The sequence below is a fragment of the Monopterus albus genome, unplaced genomic scaffold (assembly GCF_001952655.1).
Source record: "Monopterus albus unplaced genomic scaffold, M_albus_1.0 scaffold397.1, whole genome shotgun sequence".
In the NCBI taxonomy this organism is placed as follows: Eukaryota; Metazoa; Chordata; class Actinopteri; order Synbranchiformes; family Synbranchidae; genus Monopterus; species Monopterus albus.
Window position 1 is genome coordinate 191772 of NW_018128277.1, and position 19055 is coordinate 210826.

Consider the following 19055-nt stretch of genomic DNA (forward strand, 5'->3'; position numbering starts at 1 on the left):
GTCAGTTGAATTTGGTTGCATTGTTGTGTTGAGCTTTGTTTGGTTCAGTTGTTGTATCGCTTCCTCTCTTAGTTTGGTTTTTTCTTTAACAGTTTTAAATCAAGTGCCAACAGAATATTAGGTGTATATTATGGCCCTTGGCCTCAGACAGAGATCGCACGCAGCAAGTTTCAACAACATGAAATGTGACTTTGCATGGTCTCTGTCTGAATCCAAACAGACTAATGCTGCAGATTGAACTTGGTGGCCTCTCTGCTCTGCATGCTTCTGCTCTAACTGATTTACAGCTTCTGTGTGTCTGAGAGAGAGCGAGCATCTGTCCGCTGTCCTCTCTGACTTTGCTCGCTCTGCTTTTTCCAGGATAATGTTGAGGGCCAGGTGAATGGGGAGCCCAGCCCCACAGGGTCGCCTGGGGCGTCTCGCAAGGGCAAGGCCAGCCAGGCGGCGACGCTGCCGGCCAGAACCGGGCAGGACGCTCCCACGTCCCAGCTGGAGGGCTTCCTGCACCGCAAGCATGAGTGGGAGGGCCACAACAAAAAGGCTTCAAACAGGTGGGAAGGTTTGTCGGCCGTCAGAGGAAGTGTCTCTGCTGCTGTAGGCGAGAGATGAAACGCACAATTCTTCTTTTTCATAACTTTGAAACAGACATCAGTTTCTCCCTGTCGTGAAGGAAATGACACAAATGAAAACATGGATTCATGTGTGTTAGTTGACATGGAAACAGTACAAGGTGTCCCTAAAAGGTCCTGTTTCAAATTTTAAGGCCTTTGATTGTTTAAAAATCTTAATTTTAAATATCACTGACCCACAGAACGTCTGTATATACTGTATGCAGACGTTTGACCAAGTCAGTTCTTTTTTCTCTTTTTATTGTATTTTCTTATTTGGTTGAATCATTTTTGTTCCACTTGGTGTTTGCACAGTTTTTCCATATTAAGCTAAAGATGAAGGCCGTTGTCATCTTTGTGTCATTTCTTCTGGTCAAATTAAGGATTTTGAAGCAGTTGGTGAATGTTTTGCTTCAGAGAGTGAAGAGCTTTGTTTCAGTAGAACACAGTTGATTATACTAAACATTGTTTTATCCAGGATTCAGTACTTTTCACGACAGTTTAAAGGAATTTGGTTGGGTCACACAACAAACAGAACAACACTGGGACATCAACCAGGAGAGATAAAACTTAGAAATCACCATATTTCAACAGTTCCCGTGGGTATCGCTGCTGTGTCAAGACCCTTAAAACAGTACATCTGTGCATGAGGAGTTAGGGCACAAAATTAAGAGGTTAAACAGATTTTTGATAATTGTATGTATGACTCTACATATGCTCATTAAATGGGGAGGCATACAAATACTGGAATATTAAAGCGATGACTGGTGTAAAACACATCGGCCAGCCCTAATGCGAGTGAGGCTGTCGGATGTTTTTATGAGGTCTAAAAAACATTTGATACCCTGCAATAGTTCTTTAAAACCCCTTATTTTAACAGAAGTAATAAAGACTTAACGCCTCATTGACTGTGTAGAATTAAGCCAAGTGATGGATTTTAAATCCCGTTAGCTGTGAAGTAACTGATCAGTGTCTGTGTGCATGCAGGTCGTGGCACAACGTGTACTGTGTGATCAACCAGCAGGAGATGGGATTCTACAAGGACCAGAAGAGCGCCAGTCAGGGTATCCCCTACCACAGCGAGATTCCCATTAGCCTGAAGGACGCCATCTGCGAGGTGGCACTGGACTACAAGAAGAAGAAACACGTCTTCAAGCTGAAGTGAGTCTCATCATGACCCCGGGAGCTGTCAGGCTTAGTTTGTCACTGATGACAACCAGCTCTACTAGCATTACCACTCATTCTAATTATTGCTAGTACAGTTTACTGCGTGTGGTGAATTACTGCAGTTTTAATGAGAATCACTCGTTCTCAGAGCCAGAACTCGGTCTCACCCACACACACAGACATAAAACACACTCAGAATAAACCTCCACACATCTGAGAATCCTAGACAAAGGATGCTGTACTTCACCTGCAGAACCTGCCAGAGTACATTCACATTATTAAGTTGCCTTCAGTAGCACAGTGATCCGGTGTTAGTTGTCTGTACATCCATGGCTACGCTGCAAACGGCAGCAGATCACAGCTCCGTCGGCTGCTTCTAATGGCACCAGGATGCTGAACTAGATGAAGGCCGAACCTCTAACATCACGTGTGATCCGCTGTTGACGGGAAGCTCAAACTGGTCATTTAAATGAGGGATCCTCTGTCCAGGTATTCACTCTGACCATTAAATATGTCCTCTGACTTCCCCAGGGTCACTGACGGGAATGAGTATCTGTTCCAAGCCAAAGATGACGTAAGTCTGAAAGAAAATTAAATCCCTACATCATTTCTTTTTCTCTGTGGCACATTTGTCCACTGCAGGTTTACTTCATGTCTCTGTCCTCTAGTTTTATTTCAGCAATAACTATGTTTGTATTGTTACTGTATTTTAACCATTTTTGCAAAATGGTGTATAATAATTACATTGCTTTATTTTTATTTTATTTTTCATTTATTTTACTTATATTTTTGCTTAAAGTTTTGTTTGAAAATTATTTATTTCACTTCTGCCTTTATATTTTTAATTTTTTTACTGGTAATTCATATGTTTATTAATTATATATCCAGTAACAACAGATGGTTTCTAACACAACCCGATTGTAAGAGGATCCATTTATTAACCTGTTAGTTGTAAAAATATTTCATCATAAAAGAATTGTTGACAAATTGATGCATTTTAATAATAATAATGTAATAATTCTAATAATAATGTAAAGGTGTCCTTATAGTGCATCATAAACCTTTTATGTTTGCATCCTCGTGCTCAGAAATGCTGAATATAGGCACCTAAAGTAAAGCTGGTCCCCTCCTTCCCTCCCTCCTTTTCTTCATCCTCCAGGAGGAGATGAACACATGGATCTCGGCCATCTCTGCAGCCGTGTCGGGCGACAAGTCTGAGATCACGCCCGGCAGCCATAGCACGCCCGCTCCTGCCACACGTGCTCAGACGCTCCCGGCCTCCGTGGCCCCAGCAAGAGCCCAGGGCAAACGAGAGAAAGACAAGGAGAAACGCTTCAGTCTGTTCAGCAAGAAGAAATAGATGTTCCTCCCCCTCCTCCTCCTCCTCCTTCCTTTTTCTCCTCCTTCCCTCTGGTGCTGTTTGGGTTCATTCATCATTATCGATCCATCCTTGTCAGTTGATGAGATTTTTGATTCGGACTCGGCTTATAGCAACCGCTTGCTGTCATAACTCGTCAAAGCTATTACAACAACTGTCCTAAAGATAACACATTCACTGGCTAATTAAATATAAATGTAATAAATCTGTAAATGTCATAAATTGCCTGATGAGGTAATAAGTCAAACTTAGAACACTGTAGTTTGGTGAGGAAAAACAAACTTCATCACCAAACAATCTGGGCACGTCTCCAGCAGTTGCAGCATTAGCAGCTGCTGTCAGATAAAGTCTCAAACAGCCTCTCCTCCCCTTCTTCTTTCCTCCTCTTCCTCTCAAAGTGTGACTCCAGCATGCAAGCTCCGAGCCAAAACTCTCCACTCTGTGCCTATCAACCACCCGGTCTGGCTCAGAGCTGCAGTACAGCTACCTGTACAACACACAACCGGTGTCCTCTCTTCAGTTTTTGTAAGATAAGCAGCAGGAAAACCGAATAATAGCAGGTCTAAATGAAGGAGCAAAATGAAGAGTGGTGTCTGCAACGCTTCAGGCAGCTGTCATAGAAATAGAAGCCAGAGTTTGCTGCTGAACAACAGCACGATGCAGAGGAGTTCCCACAATATTCCAGTTTATTATTCTGATCGCTATGAGTTGTGTTTTCTATTTCCTGCCGTTTGCTTTTTCTTCTCTGTTTCCTTCTCTCCCTCCCGGCTTTTCGTCGGCTACTGCCTTTTGTGGGTCGTGTTTACGCTCCTCAGCCGTCTCAGTTCCTTGTTTGACTTTTGAGAAGTTGTAGGTAGTTCCTGTTAGGGCCCCTCCTCAGTTTTTGCGAGGCCTTGTCTTTGCAAGATGACGTGTATCCCTCTGTAGTGGGGAGACTGAGACCACAGCGGGGTAAACCTCTGAAATTACACCTCTCACCAGTTTGTAGTTTGACCTGAATCAAGTAGAAACGCACAGAATCGTGGTCACTGAAACGCCTCAGAAATACAACTTTAAAAAGACGACATGTTTGGGAATCTAAGCAGCATTTTGTGCACTGAAGAACTATACATTTCCATTGGTGAATTAACTGTAATAAACCAGTGTAAGATAAATAATCACCACTGGCTTCTGTTAAATGTAGGTGCTGTCTAATTCCTGCAGCACCACAGGAAGTGGCTGTAATTTGGAGCGTTACCCTGCAGTGCTTTGAACTGTATGTATAACTTGTGTATAACAAACTGTTAAGAAATAAACCTGTGTTTAATTTTACCTACTATTACTACTAAGACCTACCAAACATACAGTAATAAGCTTCATCTGACTAACTTTCTTCAGCTGAAAACCTAACGATATGTAACCAATCTGAATGAAGGCTCAGTGGGGGGGTAGGTGAGACCAATAAGAATGTTTGTTAGCTCAAACTTTAAAGCCCTCACTAAGGTTTATTTTCTACTCTTTATGTTTTAGAATCATTTACTTATGCCCATAGTTATTTGCAGTATGTTTTGGTTTCCTCCACTATGTATTTTCTGCTCCACCATTAAGCTGTTTAAGGTTTATTTAGTCTGACAAGTACGGAGACGTAGATGTACTTTAAAACAAACTTACTTTAAGCCTTGGTGTTAAGTGGACGAGTTGGTTCTATAAAGCGATTACTGGAAGTGAGTAAAGTTGCAGAATAATGGCTGCTTGCTTGTTGGCTTCAGCGCTCCATTTTTAAGATTTGACTGCCAATGACCTCGCAGTGAAGTCCGCTGAGTTACTGGGTGCTTTTCCTGCAGAAGTTCTTTAATGACAAAGTTCGCACAAGACTTGTGCGCTGTCATCGAGGTTTGAGAGTGTGCAGAGACATTTGTAAGACTGTTTTTCAGAGCAGGCTTTTGGTTTCTATAAATGTTGTGCGACTACATTATGTGAACAGCCTTCCCATCTCGTGTTCTCTGATTTGCCGCTTTAGTTTCAGCAGGTTGTTTACCTTGCGTGCCAAAACCTGAACCACTTTAATTTTTCCATGTGACGCAACAGCACCTCCTAATACCAAAATGTCTGAGCTGGTTTGAGCGATTTAGGCGCTAATGTGCATCACAGGTCAACCGGTTCTCTTTTGATTTGGCCAACATTTAAACATAAGTTTGTTGCTCGACTAATATCAGATTTTCACCAGGTCTGATAACTGGCCTAGTTAGGCGGTCTAGTTTTTGCACGAATGACCAGGCTTTATACTCAGGGAGTAAACCTCTGAGCCCGAAGTCGACCTGGTCTGTGGAAGCATGTTTCCACACTAAATAAAATCCAAACACGCAGAAGAGCTGTCAGAAAAGGTGAGCTTAGCATTCAGCCTGAATGTGCAACAAACCCCCCCAAAAATGCATGCTTTTTTTGTGCACTTGTAATTTTGTCATTAATTAACTTCTATATCCACCAGAAATGGTGGAAGCAAAATGGGGGGGTAGACACTTCAAGTATCTGGAAAACTCTTCACTTGATGATTTGCCCCAACATGGTTCTTGCTTATATTTGCTTTTTGCCACCTCCACTGGCGATTTGATAAATAGTGTGCATTCCTCTGTCACTGTAACCATAGTAACGAGCTATTTCTTCATGCTGCACAACCAATGATGCCACAGTAGGCTGGGTTGTTAGGTGAAGTAGTCAGTGTGATGTGGACCGGGGGTCACTGCTAGTTGGATCTGCACCTGTAGACTTCTCCCCATCTCTGTTACATATGTGCAAAAAGCCATTAAAACGCTTTTAAAATGAACCAGACTCCGTTTGTTTTCTCCTATGTGTGAAGGTCATAGGTCGCAGTCAGACCTCAGTCACTGCCAGATACAGTATGTGAAGTTCAGACACGGCTCTCATTCAGTGGTTTTCCTTTGTTTCTGTGGGTGGATGGATTCTAAGGCCTAGCTTCACACTCAGTACCTCTTTGTTTGACATCCTGGGAACATCAGAAAAAAAACTGGACGTCCACAAGTCAGGTTCAAGTTTTTACTTTGATTTTGTGAACTTGTAGCTGCTGCTAGACTGAAATGGGTTTAGTTTGATCTGAGTGGACGTTTAACTCCCAGACTGAGACGACCAGTGTTGCACAGTCTGGGAGTTCATTTCAAACTTTGTGTGTGTGTGTGTGTGTGTGTGTGTGTGTGGCAATGCAGGGCGCAGGGATTTGTCAGGATTACAAACTTCATGCCACACCAACCCATTGTTTACTGTTTAAACTGGACACTGTCTCTGAATGTATGTTATTTATAGCGGCATAGCTTTTTTTTTTTTACTTGGCACATGTAGACAAATGGGTTCGTTTAAATGGCTTTTTACCAGTGACAGTGTTCAGGTGTGTGTAGTAATGATGAGTCTGCAGAGAATGATCGTCTGAATCTGCAGTTTTATGGAGATTTTACTGAGTTTCAGCTCATTGTTGAGTGTCCAGACCCCACAGCTTTACTGTTTCAGTTCACTCTGTTGTAGCTCATCAACAACTTCCCGAAGCCTGGCCTGACACAAAGTTCTTCATCCTTCAGACTCGTATTTGATTGAACACCTCTGGCAGAAGCCTGTAAGATCATCTGACCTGCACTTTGCTGTTCAGTTCTTCTTGTGTTTTGTCCACAAGGTGGCACAAGATGACCAGAAGCTGACTCTTGTGTTTTGTATGTAAATCTTCTTGGTACTTTATTTCCTTATAAAATGTAATGTTTCTTTTTGATAAAGATTCCAGTTTGTCCAACTCAGGTGTCTCTCCTCTCGTCTCTCTCCATCCATCTATACGCCACCACTACCTGTCACTGTGTCCTCCCTCCCTCTATTGTTTGTTGTGTCCTGTTGCTTTTCTTTTCTTCTTCTCTCTCTCCTCTATCCACTCACCCCAACCGGTCAAGGCAGAAGGCCGCCCGCCGAGAGCCGGGGTTTGTCTGAGGTTTCTTCCATTAAAGGGAGTTTTTTCCTCCCCGCTGTCGCTGAGTGCAGTTCAGGAGGATTTGCTGGGTTTTTCCTGTAACTGTGAGGTCTGGACATGACTATGGAAAGTACCCTGAGATGATTGTTGTTGTGAAACCAAATGAATTTAATTGAACATTGAGCTAAAATAGTTTGTTGTGCTAGTATTTCTAAGGTCGGATATGAAGCTCTGACCTTGTGTTTGTTCAGACTTTTCTCTGTCAGTTGAAGATGATACAGATGTGTGAAAAATAACGCCTGCACGCTTTAAATTCTGGAACATTCCCTCTGTGTTCTGGCAGCAGCACAGCGGGACCATTTTTGTTGTTACTTTGGCAGCTGTTTCCATCCACAGACGTGTGTGTGTGTGTGTGTGTGTGTGTATACACCATTAAGCACAGAGGTAAACACAGATTTTACTACTGAAACTACTGTGCTGAGCAAAAGGTGATCATGAGTTTAGGTTCTTGTTGTATAGTGTGGGAACCAGAACCTTTTTCCAGGGATATTATGAAATGATTTTGTGCAAAATGAACACTAAACTAGTAAAGGTTCAAACACAAGCAGTAAACTCTGTATTCATGAGACAGCAAAGTGCAGGGAGTGGACAAAATAAAGGGAACACCTCACAGCACAATAGCGCTCTGAAGTAGTTGATTTTTGTCAGATAAGACCACGTTGGGAGTTTTTGTTGAGTTCAGCCACCCTGTTCACATTACGGAGGGATACACAGCTCAGTCGGGTACGATTGTCACACCTGAGGGAAACCTAAAATGAAAACCTCTGAGCCAGCCCACACAAACACACACAGTCGTTCCCAGCTCTCCCATTTTTATGAAACTCATTTGATCATCTGCAGACTTCAGTTTCCATGTTGGTGCACGTTGTTAGCCTGCAGACACGCAGGTAAATGTGTTGTAGTGGGAAAGGCACAGGACACAGGTTTTTGGATTCCAACAGAGGTGAGTTTTTAGTTTCCCACAACATGAAAGTAATGTGAAAGTCCCACATACAAATATGTACTTGAGTAGAGCAACATGTTACGGGTCACTCTTCATGCAGAGTGACTCGTTTCAGGATAGTTTATGATGAAAGTATAAAATATTGGAAAGTACAAATACTTCAAGATTGTTTAAGTACCTTCCTTCTAATCCACCCCAGTGTAGCAGAATGTAAACCTAAATGAGCTACAGCACAGACTCGGAGTAAACGAGAGAATCTGCTGGTGTGACTGCGAGGGCCTCCAGAGGCAACAAGGCAAATCATCTGTGGGCCCCTGAGGGCCTCGACTCTAACCACCTGAAATCGTTGACTGGAGACAAATTGAAAATCAAAGCACTTCAGTCTTTAAATTGCACATCTTACCATGTAAAGACACTTTTTTGATTTGTTTGCTGTTTTTGAAATAATTTGTTTTTTTATTACTTTTTTGCATGTGTACCATTAAAATGCTGAACACAGTATTACATCAATAATTATAACAGTGTGTATTTATATATATATACATATACTGTATATATATTTATAGAGAGAGATGTGAAATGAGTATTCACTTTTTGTACTTCAAGTTTATTTTAATGCTAATACTTTGTACAAATTTGAATGCAGGACTTGTAACAGAGTATTTGTACACTTACGGAACAGAGTACTTTTCCACCACAGTATTTTATTTATTATTTATGATACTTTTTGCTGTTTGACTTCACTAGTAAAGACGTTTGATATAAACCAAGGCGTCACTTTCCGTCCTAGAGTTTCCCCATTTAGCGCCTGACTTCAGCACCGCGGACAGCGCCTCCACCACTGCTGCTGGTATTTGTAGTTTTTCCCCATATTTGACTTTGGCACTAATGAAAACGCACGAATCTAACGGAAACTAACAGAAAAACACAAAATCCCAGTTTTCTTTGCGGCCATGCAGCCTCCCCAGTCGGGGTGTTTTCTCTCCGTGCGTCGTGGTTATCTCTCGAGTCCGAGCTGCTACAAGCACATAATAAAACACCGCAATAAGACCGGAAGGGTTCATATTTGGCCTTCAAAGCAAAATTTGGACTTTATATCCTATATACAACAATCATTTAATGACGAGCTTAAGTTGTATGTGTCAGTATGTGCTGGATAAATGAATGGCATGAAAGCTTATGGCTGCCATATGGAAACCAAGAGATTTAACTTAAAACGTTGACTATAAAGGAAATGGCATAACTTGAAATAGTTATTGGTAGTACAGTGGTTGAAGTAAGTGTAGTTCTTCTCCACCAGGCATCATGTATCCTCCTCCTGGCTCAAAGAGCCTTTATTTGTTAGGGGCCACACCGGAAACGCCCTCTAAGGACCTGCTCTGTGCATCTTGACGCTTCAGCTCGCCAGTCCGAAAACCAGCGAGAAAACGTCGCCGTGATGGGACTGGTGGTCAGGGAGGGTCTCCGTTAGGCATCTGAAGCCCGGTGTCCTTGTCCTGCTCAGCCCAGTCTCTCTGCTCACCTGTCTGCCTCTCTATGGGTGGAGGGACTCGGCTCTCCTCCTGCCGAGAATCAGGACATTCCTCTCCGTCATCCGGCCGGGATGCTGCGGTCTGAGCCCGGGGCTTTCCCCCTCCTTTGCCCGATGAACCTAGATCATCTGCGGGGATTAAACTGGCTTTCGTCGCTCTGTCTCTCTGCCTTTTTCTCTTCGGCTCTCTCCGGAACTGCCCGATCTTCTGACAGTGGAAATAATGCTTTTCTTTTATTTTGTGACTGGATTGTTACACACCCTGTCCTCCTGACTCTGGTGGATGTTACTCACGCACAGATTTGTGAATGGACATGTGAGCCACGGCACCTTCTCCTCCGTCCCCGCTGTGCGTCATTCCGCGCCGAGATGATGTGAACATCCAGCGGATACCGAATGAAAAGCAGCTCGCAGCCATAAACAGGGCTGGAGCCGAGGTCGAGGATTAGTGTGGGGAGGGATTATATTTTCCAGGTGCAGAATCCTCCATTGGTTGTTTGTTCATTTGCTGTTTTTTGTGCATCTCGAGAACTTTCCTGGCGCGTTAGGATGTTTCCTCTGTTTCTGCGTTTTTTTAAGTAAGAACAATCATTTGGACTGTGTCTGCAGGCGCAGTGAGACGGAGAAACAGGCTGAGGCAGATGTGAACGAGGCTGGTACAGTAGCGCGCTCTTGTAGTAGCCCTGTTGTGTCATAAACCCAGTAAAGTTCGCATTGTTTATAAATCGTAGCTATTAAATACCACAAGGAACGATGGGATCGATATAATCTAACTACAGAACACAGGGTTAGGGTTCCTTTGGGAACTGTAACGGAAATTACACTGAAACCACCAGAGATAACGCGGCTACAGCCTTACTGTGAGCAGGGATTTGTCATTTAGCAGCAGCCCTGGGGATGAAGATGGTAGTGAAGAAGATGATGGTGGTGGCCGGTGAAGAGTCAAGTGCCCTGATCTGCATATAGCTGATTTTGAACAGCGGACATATTGTCTGTGACAGCAGTTAGAAGTGAAGACACTCTAAAACACCACAGATACGCACGGGAACTATAGTAAAACTGTGGACAATAATCTGATCATCTACGAAATATGATTACACGACTGTCACTGTAAAGTCACGCTTTACCTTCACAGACAGAAATATTCCTGGAGCCGTGTCCCAGTTAAAGTGACTGCTGCAGACAGAAGACTGGGAATACTACGGAATGAAAGTGATGAACTGATGTGGTTACAACTGTCTATGAAGCATCAGAGGGACAATACCAGGACAGAGCGTTACTGACTGTTCATTATTTCAATCAGTCTATTTGTGGGTGTAGTTTACGTCTTTCCTATATTTGTTACATTTTGTTCATGGTGGGAAACTGATATCAGCCAGAAAAACAACGACGAAGAACAGACGGACATGTGATGTCTAAAACTCTTGTCCGATTATTTGCAACTGAATCACCAAACGGCAGTTACCTCCCAGAACAGCCCGATAATAAATCTGCTCAGGTGGCGGAGTGATCCAGCACCAACAGCGGCGGTGACCCGTCAGACGAGCGGACATGTCGGACCGGAGCGCCCCGGGCTGCCGGCTCAGACTGGACTGGGTGTACGGGTACCGGGGCCACCAGTGCCGCAATAACCTGTACTACACGGCCGGGAAGGAGGTGGTGTACTTCGTGGCCGGGGTCGCCGTGGTTTACAACACCAGAGAGCACAGCCAGAGGTTTTACCTGGGACACAACGATGACATCATCAGGTAAGACTGCTGCAACACCTGGATCTGTAGGAGTCTGTTTATATGAATTAGCGGGAGAGGCCAGAAATGGACCAGAATCCTTCTACTCACTCGGTATTTCCCAGACACAGACTTCACTAATGAATTCTCTGAACCTCAGTAAAACCACTGTATCATAAATTCCCAAGTAGACTGATGCATCTGTTCACATATTGGTAAAAATGAGTCATAAAAACCATTCAATAACTAAAAACGGCTTTAGTTTAAGTCCCCCCTATAATGTCCCCTAAAAACCCCAAATATGGATGGATGATGACGGGCCCCCTGGGGACAGACATGGGAGAAGCCCCCACTCCTCCTACGATGGAGCACCTGACTGAAAGAGATAAAAATGACTAGAAACAACACATTGACGCCGTTTTTGTGTCTCTTTATGATTGTTGATCCCCGCTCACCCTCAGGAGACAGCAGCTGCTTAAACAAAGCAGTTATTTTGCACGTTGTATGTTATGTGTTGCGTATGCTATACGTAAGCCCCACCCCCCCACCCCACCCCCCCAGTGGCCCAAACATCAGTATAGCTACAAGTTGTTGCTTGTAGTTCAGGTACATTGATTAATCTTAGTCAACAGTGTCACTGTTCAAGGTAAACCTGCAGTTTAGAGGGAGGAATCACTTTGCTGATTCATTTTGTTCAGTTCGAGTCAGAGATAATGTTGTGTGATGTAGCCCCAAGCCAAGCATTCACTCAGCTAGTGCACACATCACCGTTAACATGCACTTCACAGTGTGCACCACTAGGTCCCTACAGTCTGTTTCTGGCCCAGGCTGTCAGCTTGACTCCGGCCTGTACAGGAAGTTAACAGCTCAGCAGTCTGGTTCTACGACACAGCTGTCAGGTTGTGGTTGTCTCTGTGGCCCTCACTGTGCTGAGGTGAGCTGACAGCAGAGCCCGGCCCCTGGTGAAGAGCCCAGCCCCCAGCGAGGAGCTCTGCTGCTGAAGGCCACTGAAACATTAGAACTCATTTCCCTTTCATTGTCCTTTGGGGTAACTGTTTCCAGTCCTGGCAGCATTATGATCTTGTGCTGTGCAGGCAGGTTGAGACTTTCAGAGTTCAGGGGGTAAATGTCATTACCGCTGGGTGGTTGGTTTCAGGCTGCTGAGCCACCTTCGTCAGGATGGTTTCTAATCATATTTACCTGTTGCACATTAACTGTATATAAACAGGGCTGCTCTTGGGATAAGACATTCCTTTTCCTTGGCTGTGTTGTGAAATCTGCAGTGTTTCTGGATGTCGAGGGAGTTTTCACATTTTAAATGGATGATTTAAAAAAGAGCCAGAACCGTGGAGAGCAGCAGCAGCAGCAGAAGGGATTTTCTCTGCTGATAAGAACAAATTAGAGTGAGTGGAGGAGGAAGATTCAGCCATGTCACTCATTCATCTCAACACACACACACACACACACACACACCTGGCGCACTGACCAACTCTCAACAGCCTGTGAGTCACTGGAGCAGCAGGCAGTTTATACAGCCGGTCAACCAGGTGCAGCCTGTGGCACTGTGTGTGTGTGTGTGTGTGGCGGACGTATCTGGTGAAACCACATTCACTGTACTGCACTAGTCACTAAGTCAAGCTTTATTTCTATCATAGTTTTCAAAGCCAGGGTTATGACGTGCCTCACAGACACCAAAGACGATAAAGATGCTTAAAATGGCAGTAAACACAAGATAAATTGTTTATAATAGGATCAGGTCAAAGCACGGAAGCATCAACATTTCCTGTACTGGCTTTGAGAATAAATAGCGTTTGTGACTAACCTTCCACAATCCAGGAGCCAGGGCAGATCACAGCTCTTGCTTTTTATTTATTTACAGGAAACAGTTCATCTTCTTGGTTAAAATTCGACAAAAACACAAAAGTTGAGTTTTACTGGCTTTTGTTAGATCTTTTTCCCTTGTGACTAAAATGTGAGTAAACAGCTGAAACCAGAAGAGACCGAAGAGCTTGTTTAGGGCAACAGATGGGCTCAGTGATTTTTTTTTACCTATATTTGAGGCATTTTGTCTGGTTGAAGTTGGTATTGGCTGCTCTGCTTCTCCTCCTGCAGACTGGAGCTGATGTGGACAAACCTGCAGATGACTGAACGAGGAATTGCATTTGCATTTTAATCACTTTGCCAGTGCTGTGATTCAGACAGACTCGCAAAAAACACCAGACGCCACCTCACCAAATTTTACAAGCAAGCAGAATTCAGGTCAAAGGTCGCACCACTTTATAAAAATACATACATATGTGTGTGTCTGTGTACATTTTGGCAGATTGTTTCTGCTCTACTTGTTTTTACATTTCCAAAATACAATCTATGCAATCTAAGTATATTTGATAACCTTTTCAAATGCGTGTATACCAAATGTTCATTACCAGAACTAAACTCCACTAATTACTTTACTTGTACTTATAGTTCAATAAATACAGTATGTTACCGAACACAGAAGAAGCTTTATTTTATTGCCATTGTGCAATGACATTTTATTTGGAGCCAAGGGCTGCTGTGTGCATACATGCCGCCAGGTTCAGTGTCTTGCCCAAGGACACTTCACCATGTGGACTGGAGGCACTGAGATTCGAACCGTCAACCTTCTGGTTGGGAAATGACTGCTCTACCCACTGCACCACAGTTGCTTTTGTAGAACCGTGCACTATCAGCTTGTATCTGCTTATTAAGCCAAACCAGAGTGATGTGGCTTCTCAGAAACAATCCATTTCGATGTACTGGATGTTGAGTTTCTCCTTCCTGCCATTTTTCAAGTCAGACATATCTGCGGCTACTTGTGCTGAAAGCAGTGAGTCATAATAACTGCACTTGTTTCTCTCTCGCCCTGATGGATCACTTCAGTAATTGCAGGCTCCACGTTAATGAATTAAGCCCATGTTGAGTTTTTGTGAAAGGGAGAAAGTGGGTCTGTCTTTTTCTTTCATTGGCTCTTTCATGGCCGAGGCCTCCTGGGGGGTGGGGGGAGTCGGCCTTTATGTTGCTCTGCAGCGAAGCATCAGGCCACGGCTGAATAGCAGTGATTACCATCACAGTTTGGATGCTGCTGCAAAGAGCCCACGTTTCCAGTTCACTTCAGATCTGTTGTGTTGTGTGAGTTTGCTTCAGGGTTTCAGCTGGAGTCCGAACCACAGTTCAGTGGTTATCTTCTAAACTCTGTGGCCGTGTGAAGTACGTTCACTGCATGGAAGATGGAACCGAGTGTCAAAGTTTCATGAAATCCAAACCTACAGCCAAATCCACTGATTGATTCCAAATCCTTTTACGTCTTACGTCTTCTTAAACATTGTGGTTTGGGTTAAAATGAGTGGAAGACCAACTCGTGGCTGGAAACAGTAGCGACTGACTGTACTACAACACCGTACACACATGTGTACTCCACGCCACTCGGCTCAGCTGCAGCCAGGCCTGCACTACCAGCTCTCGTACTTCCCATACATGCCAACCTGCCGCCCGTACACTGGCGTGGGACTCACAGTAGACTGTGGACATCACTGCTGAGTCCTGCTGCCTGCAGTGAGGTTACACAACTCACACAGCTGTTAGTGCACGTTAGTGTTAATCACTGTTTTGTATTTATATTTAAATACTTAAGTGAACACCACACTGACAGGTTATAACCTTTAAAGTTGATGTATTGTGTCAGCAGATAGTCTCTTATTCCCACCTCCAGCATACACGGATCAACATGCTCCTCCGTGCACAGTGTGTCTGTGTTCCCCCAATGAGCCTCAGCCTGGTGCTCCCTCTCTGTTCACTCTGTGTTTGGTCTCCACCACCTCCTGATGAAAACCTCTGGTTCTGGAGCTGCTAAACGCTCCACTGTGTTCCCCAGCTGTTCTCTGACTGGCTCTGTCTGCTGCTGAGCAGGTCGTGGACAGCGGCGGTTTAGAGCATCTCCTCTGGAAACAGCTGCTTCCTGCTGCTGCTGGAAACACTGAGGCTGAACCGGGCAGTAAAACCAAGACTAGAGGGTGGAGTGGAACAGTGGAGCTGTGGTCTGACATTAAAAACAATGTGCTGAGACTCGCTGTGAAGCAAAGGGAGCTGCACATTCAGCTGATCAGGCCCATCACTACCACACACACCGTTCACCCCGTCACACTGTCATTTCATTGCTGTTATAAAAATATAAACTATAGCTACTTTAAGAGTTGTGGACAGCTGTGGCTCAGGAGGTAGTGCAGTTTGTTTCCTAGTTGGAAAGTTAGCTGTTTGATTCCTAGCTTCTACAGTCACCGTGTCAAAGTGTCCTTGAACCCCAAGCTGCTCACGGTGATAGCACAGGTGTGTGTGTGTTTGGGAGTGTGAATGGGCGAATGGGCAAACTGTGCACTTTGAGTTTGCTGCAATGCATAGAAATTATTTTATCTACCACTTTAAGTGCCAGATCCTTGCTTGTTCACCAAATGTCAGCTTGCTATTTCAGAAAGTATCTTTCAGATGTTACCGATTTGATGTTTTGGCCTTGAGGGAGTTTAAGAAAAAAGATGACACATCTCCTGAAGAGAAAGACATTTAACTCCCAATTTTCAAACCTCATTCTCTCTGTCACACACAGGCTGCTGTTTGTGTTTCCAGCCGCAGAGTGTTGAGTATCTGTTGGTTTCTGTGTTGACATACAGAACCTGACAGACACAGTGCAGTGGAAACACAGTCACACACACTGTAGGTAACACAACTACTCATGTCTTGTTTAGTCTACACAGATGACTCTGGGTTTTCCTAACAACGTGGATTCTTGTAGCTTTTGAAAAACCTGCAGGTTAGCAGTTGCATGTTTCAGCCCCTCTTTTTCCTGGGATGTAAATCAAGTTATAGATGTTGGTGCTGGTTGAATGCAGAGGGGCTGTCAGCGTGACCTGCAGGCTTATCAGCAGCAGCAGCCACAAACCAGCCAACTAATGCAGAGCTGAGGCTAATCAGCAGAGACACCCTGGGCATGAAGTGTCTGTGTTTGTGTCCATGAAAGAGGGGAGTCCTCTGAAGCGTAGCCCATTTCATTCTCAGCAGGGGAGCATGTTATGCTAACTGGCTAAGATGATGAAGAAAGGAGTTGGTGTAGCGGTTGTTAGTACTGTTGAGGCTTGTGGCCACAGAGGAGGATGAGCAGGCAGTGATGCGTTCACTGTCAGTCCCAGCTGTCCTTTCAGGCTGAAGCATGCTGTGTGAACTGAAGTGAAATTTGCAGCAACTATGGTATTCTTTTGTTTAGTCAGAATTCAAGATCCCAACAACCCTTGTGCTAAACTGCCTGTGTGGCTTTTCATGTTTCAAACACTGATTTTGTACATTGTGCAGTGAGGTATCCACTAGGTCTGGGTTGGGATTACTCTCAAGATCCCTGTTTAACATCTTGTGAAGACCTCAGAGACAAGGGGAGGAACCGCTCCCCAGAAGACTTGTTTATGTCAGATAAGTCCTTTTGTTTTTTGATTTGCCAATGCCAGCAGCACCGGCCTGGCAGCTCTGTGGACTCACAGCTCAGTGGTCTTCATCAAGATGATGACTAAGAAATGATCTGTCTGGCATCCCATTCCCAATCTGCCCTGCAGCCATGAATGTTCCCGCAGTGTGCTAGCACTCAGACATGCTGAACACACACTTCTCTTACTCTACACACAGATTTACTCACACACACACACACACACACACACACACAGCCTTGGGGTGTTATGTCACTTGTCTGGAAGGTCTGGAAATGGAGTTTAATCATTTGAGACCTGGGCTTTGTTGAATGGCCTGAGATTTGACCTGTCTTAAGGGAACTATGACTTGATCTTGAGGTTTCTCTCAGACAGCTTGAGCTCTGACTTGGACATGCTTCGTGTCTCCTGGATAACTTTAGACTTGGTCTGAACGTTAAAGCTGTTCCACCTTTGTCTTTTCAGCCTTGAGGGTTTAGTGAGACTCAAAACAAATGGACACTATAAGCTGTCAGAAATTCTCCAGTGTTCTCCATTATCCCTAAAAGGTTCAATGGGGAAAAACAAGCACACACACACACAGCAGGAGCTCCTCTGGACTATTTATAGAAGCTGCCCTGATTTCACCTCCTGATATAAATAGACTCACCAGAATAAACCCCATGAAGTGCAGTAGCAAACAGTAGTGAGAGGGTCAAAGGTCACAGACGGAAGATGATGGAAGATGGTAAAAGTCATTAAAAACTGAAGAAGAGTAAAAGCTGGGAAGGTAGAGAGGAGTTCTTTGAACACACCCTTACAAGTGTGTTGTCATTCCCAAACCTAACCCTAACCCGTACATTCATTCCTAGAGACTTGTCCTAACCTTACCCATAACCACTAGTTACCAAACCCTAAAGCTGACCCTAACCTTAAACCATATCCTCACCCTAAAACTCTGTGATTTACATGGTCCCCACAGTGTGAGTGTGTTGACAGGTTTCGGTCCCCATAATATGAGTAATACCAAGGGTGTGCGTGCACATACACATACTTGTACTTCTATATAAAATGTCCTTACTCTGTCACAAATAATGTTTTTTTGGTCCTCTCTATATAGCAAGTACAAGAACACACAAATACAAAGACCTAGTTCATTTATTATTCATATGGCATTTATAGTGTTCATTGGAGAATGTGCGCTCTTTCCAGTGTAATTGGCACTGTTAAAGTAAGAGTGTGTGTTTTCACTACCAGTTAACTCCTGTGATGAATGTTTCCCTGGGCGCCTGCTGTCATTCATATCTCCCCGCTGGCAGCTCAGTACCTCATAAAAAAAGCTTTGACCAGCAGGAACCAGACGCTGCCACTCGTCTTCGCACTTCGTACAGTTTTCATTCAGACGATTTGCCACCTATCCCTGTACATGTCTGCTCTGGCAGCACAGCCAACACACTATGTTGTAATATAGAAAAACTAAGTTTTAGAAAAATATGTAGCTTCACCTCCAGGTGAAATTCCTTTTGTTCAGTGTAAACATCTCCTTAATGATGAAGTGACCAGAAAAACAATAGCATCAGTTGTTTGTTCAGGTGCTTAAATGTGCTTTGTGCTTGTTTTTCTGACAAGGGAAAATTTGTGAAGGTGACTGCGTAGTGCCTCGTTGTTGTAATGCCACTCAACAGCTTAAAGAGAAAAGTAACACCCTGGTCCAGCTCATCGCTCTGTGCTGTAGACCTCCCATGTTGTCCACCAGCTATTAAACCCCCCAGTGAGCCACACCGCTGCACTAGGGGGCGGGTTTCCTCAGGGACCATGGGAGGCAGTGTGTTTCCAGCTCTACAGGCTGAGAACAGCTGTTCACTCTGCTCTGCTAGCTTCTCACACTGCACAGAACAACATCAACAGCTAGCACAGTGTTCATAGACATTATGGTGAGCACATAAAGTTTAATGTTGGTTGTAGCCTCCCTATGGGATTTATGAGAGAACAACAACATAGAAATCACTGGCCTTATCTTCTTGGTCTGTGGGTGGTACAAAACCATTTTAACTTCTTTTTTTATTTTTTTATTTTTACAAAGCTAACATTACAATTACACTGTGATACACTGTGATGTGAAATCATGTAACATGTCTGCAATTTTCTCTCATATTTGTTCCAATATAAAGTTTGTGACTTAAAATCCTGCTCACAACAACTTTAAATGATACATCCATCTATTTTCCTCCGCTTATCT

The 19055-nt window shown here is 44.0% G+C and overlaps 2 protein-coding genes across 10 annotated transcripts in view; both read left to right on the plus strand.

The window, feature by feature from the left end:
- Positions 1 to 5956, plus strand: part of LOC109951598 (spectrin beta chain, non-erythrocytic 1) — a 96615-nt gene extending 90659 nt beyond the window's left edge. For all 4 annotated transcript variants that reach the window (XM_020586197.1, XM_020586198.1, XM_020586195.1 and 1 more), the window contains 4 exons: positions 361 to 551; positions 1596 to 1769; positions 2307 to 2349; positions 2935 to 5956. In XM_020586197.1, coding sequence (XP_020441853.1) covers positions 361 to 551; positions 1596 to 1769; positions 2307 to 2349; positions 2935 to 3135 — 609 coding nt within the window. In that variant the 3' untranslated portion in view covers positions 3136 to 5956. The remainder of the gene's footprint in view (positions 1 to 360; positions 552 to 1595; positions 1770 to 2306; positions 2350 to 2934) is intronic.
- Positions 5957 to 9399: 3443 nt separating this feature from the next.
- Positions 9400 to 19055, plus strand: part of LOC109951589 (echinoderm microtubule-associated protein-like 6) — a 54562-nt gene continuing 44906 nt past the window's right edge. For 3 of the 6 annotated variants that reach the window (XM_020586175.1, XM_020586177.1, XM_020586176.1), the window contains exon 1: positions 9406 to 11375. In XM_020586175.1, coding sequence (XP_020441831.1) covers positions 11179 to 11375 — 197 coding nt within the window. In that variant the 5' untranslated portion in view covers positions 9406 to 11178. Of the gene's footprint in view, positions 11376 to 19055 lie in introns of all 6 variants that reach the window. The other 3 variants (XM_020586178.1, XM_020586179.1, XM_020586181.1) reach the window with 2 other exon arrangements.